An 8,933-nucleotide genomic window follows, 5' to 3' on the forward strand; every position below is an offset into this window, starting at 1 on the left:
AGAATTTCAACATCTAAATTATATAAAAACATGCACAAATTCGAATGCAGCGTTGTGTCAAAATTTCAAAGCACTCGGTGAAGAACTTTCGGAGATTTAAGATTTTGAACAAGCAAACATTACATTTTTATTTATATAGATTAATTCCTCTTTAAACATCAAATTACCTTAAAATTAATTCTAATATTTTTCTGATTAAAATGTATGCGGTCGTATCTCTGCTCTTAGCACGTAGTTGGATTGTGAGAAAATGTCGTTAAGAGAGCGTATCTCTTGTAAGTTTAATGTCTCAAACCAAAGTTTTGTTCTCAGAAATGTCTCTTGAACTATATGGCAATAGTCAACAAAAAAATATGGAATTGTAAATATGATTTAATTAATTTTTAAACTTTTATATCTAAATATTTCATAATTTTCTAGGTGAAAAATATTTGTTTAAGAAAAACTAAGACACACTAGTACAAAGTTAAAATTGTGCATGGCTCCATCTTTTATGAGATTTCATTAAAAAAATAACTTTTTATATTATTAACTCACTGGGGGAGGGAATTTTGACATATATATTATATAAAAGCATGCCCATATTCAAATGGAATGTTGTGTGAAAATTTCAAAGCAATTGGTGAAGAACTTTCGGAGATTAGTTATTAGGAACAAACAGACATTACATCTTTATTTATATAGATTAGTTTGAAACTAGTCAAAATGGATGACTTGAGCCACTTTCCAAATAAACAGCTTATATATAAAACAAGTCGCAGATTGTGCATGTGTGCACGCAGACACAAATTTAATTTTATAGATAATAGTTGAAAATAGGATTATATAAGAATTATTGTCTGTAATTTAACTTTGTCAGACTAATTAATTTCTTATATTTTTATCCACTGATGTATGGAAAGTAACTTTAATCATCAAAATATATGTATTAATTTTTTAGTGCTTTATTTAACACTGGACAGCAATGGGAAAGTAATTACACATAATTTGTTTTGAAGTATTTGTTTAGAAAGTATTAATAAAACTTTTAGTGAAGTTTCTAAATGAGTTTTAAATGTGATGTCTTATCATTACAACAAATGTAACAACAAACGTTATGTTTATCTTATACATTAATTTTCTCAAATATTGACTTGGTTAATAATAACATTTTATATCATATCTTCATCATTAAATGAGTATTTTTCTATTCTCACTTCCTCAGCCGTATCTTTACAAATATAAACAAAACACCAAACTCTTGCTGAGCTTATTATTACTTTAATTTCAAACGTTTTCAGCCCAATTTCAGTAGGCCATCTTCAAGAACTATTCGAATACAACTTTCGAATAACTTTTAAATTTAAACTTTTAACATAAACTGTAACTATTAACTATTTAACATATTTTTAAATATCACCGTAAACCATTAAATATTTAACTAAAAAATTTTTAACATATTATATGATAAACATAAATAATATAAAATAATAAAAATATATATAAAAAATATATAAAAAATAAAGCTTACTATAACAAAAATATACATTAAACCAGTACTACACAACTGCCATAATTTTACGGGTTTTTAATCCCCATTTCCTTTTCTATTATGTACTTCCATGCCGTTGGAAGAGCATTAGCATCCTTGGCGTTTAGACACTTGCTATTTATCTTACTCTTATAAATCTCCATTTTTTCTATGCCAAAGGCAATAGTCGGAGAATGGACCGGTTTAACAATTCGTGCCTCATCCCATTTAACACTTGCACCATCTGTTTGCGCCATGATTGCCAAGATAGTGTTGTTGTTCCCTTTACTAACATCATACATATGCTCCTTTAAACGAACTGCCAGGTTCCTTGTGGTTACGCCCACATAATCTTTTTCTACTCCTAATTGTTGATTTTCAAAAGGAATTCTATAAACCCCAGCTTTTTCCTTCATTCCTATCTTGTCCTTATCATTCCTTAGTAACTTGTAGATGTTCGGCGCTCTTTTATAAATAGATCTTGTGCTCTTATATTTACACAACTCTTCCATTATTCCTTCTACATTCCTGTTGTATGTAAATTTATTAAACCTATCTTTTGGCTTATTCCGTTTGTTTGTCCCTTGCTTGTAACCTTTGACCAAACCATTAATTGTAGATGTTTTGTATCCTAAACCTTTTGCAATATTCTTGATTCTGTTAATCTCGCTAATTCTATCTTGTACATTGGTGCAATATAAGAATGCTCTTTTAATAAGCGACCTAAACGAAGACATTTTGTATTTAATCGGATCATTAGACCATGCCGGGATATATAGTGGAGCATGTGTGGGTTTTAGATACACTGCCGTTTGTACATATCCTTGTTTGAATCTTATGTTAATATCTAAAAAATGGATATTTGTATGGCTTTTTTGTTCAAGCTTTAGTTTTAACCCATGCTTATTGTTATTTATCATACTTAAAAATTCCTCAATTCTTCGGTTATCCTTCCAAATTATCAACACGTCATCTACATATCTTTTGTATATTACAATGTCCTCCATGAATTTTCCTAGGACCTCCTTTTCTAGTTGACGTACCACTAATTCGCACAAGAGTCCCGACATGGGACTACCCATTGGGACTCCTTTTCTTTGTTTGTACACCGTCCCATTGAACGTAAAAAAGGACTGATAACACATCAAATCCGCCAATATATTTAAGTCCTCCATATACGCTGTTAATCCTGGATTATGCTGTACCATAAATTCAACAAGAGTATTGAAACAAGATGTTAAATTCATGGAAGGGTACATGCTTTCAAAATCCATAACCGTTCCTATTTCATCATTCATCAACGCCAAACCTTGTAATTCTTTTACCAACTTATTTGGATCCTGCGTCACATACACACTATCTTCCAAACTTTCATATATATACTTTTTTAATCTTTTCTCTAGTATAAAGGTTGGTGCACCGCATTTTTCAACCACCGGTCTAATTTCTTTGTTTTGCTTGTGCGTTTTTGCGAACGCAAAGATTCTGGGTAATCGGGGGCATGGGTTATGTGACTTTTTTAATAACGTCATGTACTTCGCGAGTGGCGTTTTTTCTAGCTTTTTAATCTTGTTGTTCGTTACTGTTACTATCTTTTCGTCTACGATATCACATTCCGTTTTCTTAATATAATCTTTAATGGCTTCATTATATCTTCCTCTTTTCATAATCACCATTTGTTTAGTTTTGTCAGCTTTTGTTAACACCAACTGATTTTTTGTTAGCCAATCTTTTGTATATTTTATATTTAACTTTTCTCTACAAAGCACCTCGTGTCTTTCCTTTTTTCTGAAAACCATCTTCCATCTAAAATAATCTCTTTCTACTTCATTAAGACCGGCCATACCTCTTTCCATTTCAGCCATTGTAGTTTCCCAATCGTTCTTGTTATTTGGAACGTAACTGGGTCCATTCTTTAACACCATCTCCACATTTTTTGGTACCTTAATCTGGTCCCATAGAATATAAGGTGGTACATTGCTTTTTCGCTCCATGGGAGTTTGTTGCTTTAAAATCCACCTTATTTTTTTGAAATATTTCTTTTCAAGGGTATTTGTTACCCTGTCCGTTAGTCTTACTACCTTATCATTGATTTCTTTTAACAATTGCGGATCTTTTTGATATATTGTATCTTCCAACTCAATACACTCCTTTAAAATTCTATATCTTTTGTTTTTTACAAGCTTAATAGATTTACGTAAACATGTCTCTTGGAATCTTCTTTTTAACATATAGCATTCTACCGGGATGCTAATCCTATGTATGGACATTGGAAATACTTTCTTTTCAGCACATTCCTTAAGGAAATTCAACTTGCAGTTAGTCTTAACCAGCTTCAAAGCAATCTTTCTATATACCTTATAATAACTGGCCGGTGCCGCCATTGCAACTATTATGGCAGTTTTGTAGTACTGCCATAATAGTTGGGCAGTACAAATTATGGCAGTTGTGTAGTACTGGTTTAATGTATATTTTTGTTATAGTAAGCTTTATATTTTTTATATATATTTTTATTATTTTATATTATTTATGTTTATCATATAATATGTTAAAAATTTTTTAGTTAAATATTTAATGGTTTACGGTGATATTTACAAATATGTTAAATAGTTAATAGTTACAGTTTATGTTAAATGTTTAAATTTAAAAGTTATTCGAAAGTTGTATTCGAATAGTTCTTGAAGATGGCCTATTGAAATTGGGCTGAAAACGTTTGAAATTAAAGTAATAATAAGCTCAGCAAGAGTATGGTGTTTTGTTTATATTTGTAAAGATACGGCTGAGGAAGTGAGAATAGTTGCAATGGCGGCACCGGCCAGTTATTATAAGGTATATAGAAAGATTGCTTTGAAGCTGGTTAAGACTAACTGCAAGTTGAATTTCCTTAAGGAATGTGCTGAAAAGAAAGTATTTCCAATGTCCATACATAGGATTAGCATCCCGGTAGAATGCTATATGTTAAAAAGAAGATTCCAAGAGACATGTTTACGTAAATCTATTAAGCTTGTAAAAAACAAAAGATATAGAATTTTAAAGGAGTGTATTGAGTTGGAAGATACAATATATCAAAAAGATCCGCAATTGTTAAAAGAAATCAATGATAAGGTAGTAAGACTAACGGACAGGGTAACAAATACCCTTGAAAAGAAATATTTCAAAAAAATAAGGTGGATTTTAAAGCAACAAACTCCCATGGAGCGAAAAAGCAATGTACCACCTTATATTCTATGGGACCAGATTAAGGTACCAAAAAATGTGGAGATGGTGTTAAAGAATGGACCCAGTTACGTTCCAAATAACAAGAACGATTGGGAAACTACAATGGCTGAAATGGAAAGAGGTATGGCCGGTCTTAATGAAGTAGAAAGAGATTATTTTAGATGGAAGATGGTTTTCAGAAAAAAGGAAAGACACGAGGTGCTTTGTAGAGAAAAGTTAAATATAAAATATACAAAAGATTGGCTAACAAAAAATCAGTTGGTGTTAACAAAAGCTGACAAAACTAAACAAATGGTGATTATGAAAAGAGGAAGATATAATGAAGCCATTAAAGATTATATTAAGAAAACGGAATGTGATATCGTAGACGAAAAGATAGTAACAGTAACGAACAACAAGATTAAAAAGCTAGAAAAAACGCCACTCGCGAAGTACATGACGTTATTAAAAAAGTCACATAACCCATGCCCCCGATTACCCAGAATCTTTGCGTTCGCAAAAACGCACAAGCAAAACAAAGAAATTAGACCGGTGGTTGAAAAATGCGGTGCACCAACCTTTATACTAGAGAAAAGATTAAAAAAGTATATATATGAAAGTTTGGAAGATAGTGTGTATGTGACGCAGGATCCAAATAAGTTGGTAAAAGAATTACAAGGTTTGGCGTTGATGAATGATGAAATAGGAACGGTTATGGATTTTGAAAGCATGTACCCTTCCATGAATTTAACATCTTGTTTCAATACTCTTGTTGAATTTATGGTACAGCATAATCCAGGATTAACAGCGTATATGGAGGACTTAAATATATTGGCGGATTTGATGTGTTATCAGTCCTTTTTTACGTTCAATGGGACGGTGTACAAACAAAGAAAAGGAGTCCCAATGGGTAGTCCCATGTCGGGACTCTTGTGCGAATTAGTGGTACGTCAACTAGAAAAGGAGGTCCTAGGAAAATTCATGGAGGACATTGTAATATACAAAAGATATGTAGATGACGTGTTGATAATTTGGAAGGATAACCGAAGAATTGAGGAATTTTTAAGTATGATAAATAACAATAAGCATGGGTTAAAACTAAAGCTTGAACAAAAAAGCCATACAAATATCCATTTTTTAGATATTAACATAAGATTCAAACAAGGATATGTACAAACGGCAGTGTATCTAAAACCCACACATGCTCCACTATATATCCCGGCATGGTCTAATGATCCGATTAAATACAAAATGTCTTCGTTTAGGTCGCTTATTAAAAGAGCATTCTTATATTGCACCAATGTACAAGATAGAATTAGCGAGATTAACAGAATCAAGAATATTGCAAAAGGTTTAGGATACAAAACATCTACAATTAATGGTTTGGTCAAAGGTTACAAGCAAGGGACAAACAAACGGAATAAGCCAAAAGATAGGTTTAATAAATTTACGTACAACAGGAATGTAGAAGGAATAATGGAAGAGTTGTGTAAATATAAGAGCACAAGATCTATTTATAAAAGAGCGCCGAACATCTACAAGTTACTAAGGAATGATAAGGACAAGATAGGAATGAAGGAAAAAGCTGGGGTTTATAGAATTCCTTTTGAAAATCAACAATTAGGAGTAGAAAAAGATTATGTGGGCGTAACCACAAGGAACCTGGCAGTTCGTTTAAAGGAGCATATGTATGATGTTAGTAAAGGGAACAACAACACTATCTTGGCAATCATGGCGCAAACAGATGGTGCAAGTGTTAAATGGGATGAGGCACGAATTGTTAAACCGGTCCATTCTCCGACTATTGCCTTTGGCATAGAAAAAATGGAGATTTATAAGAGTAAGATAAATAGCAAGTGTCTAAACGCCAAGGATGCTAATGCTCTTCCAACGGCATGGAAGTACATAATAGAAAAGGAAATGGGGATTAAAAACCCGTAAAATTATGGCAGTTGTGTAGTACTGGTTTAATGTATATTTTTGTTATAGTAAGCTTTATTTTTTATATATTTTTTATATATATTTTTATTATTTTATATTATTTATGTTTATCATATAATATGTTAAAAATTTTTTAGTTAAATATTTAATGGTTTACGGTGATATTTAAAAATATGTTAAATAGTTAATAGTTACAGTTTATGTTAAAAGTTTAAATTTAAAAGTTATTCGAAAGTTGTATTCGAATAGTTCTTGAAGATGGCCTATTGAAATTGGGCTGAAAACGTTTGAAATTAAAGTAATAATAAGCTCAGCAAGAGTTTGGTGTTTTGAGTATTTTTCAGTAAAGTGAGTCTTTTTTGAAATGAGCTGTACATTGCAATCACAAAAATGACATGTTGAAGATATAGGCTAGTGATGGAATGTATAATGGAGAAGAGTAGATAGATACAGAATTAATGGATGATGGATTAAGATGTTATGTTGAAATGGAAGAAAGGATTATCCAAAAAGATAGGATAACAGAACTTTATAAAACTTATATAGTTCTGTATGGTTTAGTTCTTGGAAAGGGCCTTGAAACTTGGATGTAGTAAATAACAAGAAAAAAGTATATGAATAAATAAATTGAAGGTTGAATTATAAATAAGAAGTTTGAGATTCTGTGTTCTATGAGACAATGATTACTTCTCAATAATATTTGGAAGAGTTTAGAAGCAGTTAAGCATTTCTTTTAGATATAAGAGAGGTTGAGGCACACGTTTTAAACGTGTAAACGTGTACGTGTGACGTTCGGCGCCGCTTTCCCGTAAGCCTAATAGTTTGACGGTTTTGTTTGGAATGTCGAGCGTGATTCCACCGACTATCCAAACACCATTGTCAAACTTTTAGGCTTACGGGAAAGCGGCGCCGAACGTCACACGTACACGTTTACACGTTTAAAACGTGTGCCTCAACCTCTCTTATATCTAAAAGAAATGCTTAACTGCTTCTAAACTCTTCCAAATATTATTGAGAAGTAATCATTGTCTCATAGAACACAGAATCTCAAACTTCTTATTTATAATTCAACCTTCAATTTATTTATTCATATACTTTTTTCTTGTTATTTACTACATCCAAGTTTCAAGGCCCTTTCCAAGAACTAAACCATACAGAACTATATAAGTTTTATAAAGTTCTGTTATCCTATCTTTTTGGATAATCCTTTCTTCCATTTCAACATAACATCTTAATCCATCATCCATTAATTCTGTATCTATCTACTCTTCTCCATTATACATTCCATCACTAGCCTATATCTTCAACATGTCATTTTTGTGATTGCAATGTACAGCTCATTTCAAAAAAGACTCACTTTACTGAAAAATACTCAAAACACCAAACTCTTGCTGAGCTTATTATTACTTTAATTTCAAACGTTTTCAGCCCAATTTCAATAGGCCATCTTCAAGAACTATTCGAATACAACTTTCGAATAACTTTTAAATTTAAACTTTTAACATAAACTGTAACTATTAACTATTTAACATATTTTTAAATATCACCGTAAACCATTAAATATTTAACTAAAAAATTTTTAACATATTATATGATAAACATAAATAATATAAAATAATAAAAATATATATAAAAAATATATAAAAAATAAAGCTTACTATAACAAAAATATACATTAAACCAGTACTACACAACTGCCATAATTTTACGGGTTTTTAATCCCCATTTCCTTTTCTATTATGTACTTCCATGCCGTTGGAAGAGCATTAGCATCCTTGGCGTTTAGACACTTGCTATTTATCTTACTCTTATAAATCTCCATTTTTTCTATGCCAAAGGCAATAGTCGGAGAATGGACCGGTTTAACAATTCGTGCCTCATCCCATTTAACACTTGCACCATCTGTTTGCGCCATGATTGCCAAGATAGTGTTGTTGTTCCCTTTACTAACATCATACATATGCTCCTTTAAACGAACTGCCAGGTTCCTTGTGGTTACGCCCACATAATCTTTTTCTACTCCTAATTGTTGATTTTCAAAAGGAATTCTATAAACCCCAGCTTTTTCCTTCATTCCTATCTTGTCCTTATCATTCCTTAGTAACTTGTAGATGTTCGGCGCTCTTTTATAAATAGATCTTGTGCTCTTATATTTACACAACTCTTCCATTATTCCTTCTACATTCCTGTTGTACGTAAATTTATTAAACCTATCTTTTGGCTTATTCCGTTTGTTTGTCCCTTGCTTGTAACCTTTGACCAAACCATTAATTGTAGATGTTTT

At 31.6% G+C, this 8,933-nt stretch overlaps 2 protein-coding genes across 2 annotated transcripts; one reads left to right on the forward strand and one right to left on the reverse strand.

The window, feature by feature from the left end:
* Positions 1-1,557: 1,557 nt before the first annotated feature.
* Positions 1,558-3,894, reverse strand: LOC111621587. The gene has a single exon (XM_023363767.1). The coding sequence runs from the start codon at positions 3,892-3,894 to the stop codon at positions 1,558-1,560; it is 2,337 nt and encodes a 778-aa protein (XP_023219535.1).
* A 418-nt stretch (positions 3,895-4,312) lies between these two features.
* LOC111621588 lies at positions 4,313-6,649 on the forward strand. The gene has a single exon (XM_023363768.1). It carries the CDS (start codon positions 4,313-4,315, stop codon positions 6,647-6,649), a length of 2,337 nt encoding a protein of 778 aa, XP_023219536.1.
* Positions 6,650-8,933: the final 2,284 nt, after the last annotated feature.

The sequence above is a fragment of the Centruroides sculpturatus genome, unplaced genomic scaffold (assembly GCF_000671375.1).
Source record: "Centruroides sculpturatus isolate CEXI.00-Female unplaced genomic scaffold, Cexi_2.0 scaffold175, whole genome shotgun sequence".
In the NCBI taxonomy this organism is placed as follows: Eukaryota; Metazoa; Arthropoda; class Arachnida; order Scorpiones; family Buthidae; genus Centruroides; species Centruroides sculpturatus.

Bases quoted from the DNA above. Each gene is read 5' to 3' on its own strand.
- LOC111621587 (XM_023363767.1), bottom strand. From the start codon at position 3,894: ATGGCGGCACCGGCCAGTTATTATAAGGTATATAGAAAGATTGCTTTG.
- LOC111621588 (XM_023363768.1), top strand. From the start codon at position 4,313: ATGGCGGCACCGGCCAGTTATTATAAGGTATATAGAAAGATTGCTTTG.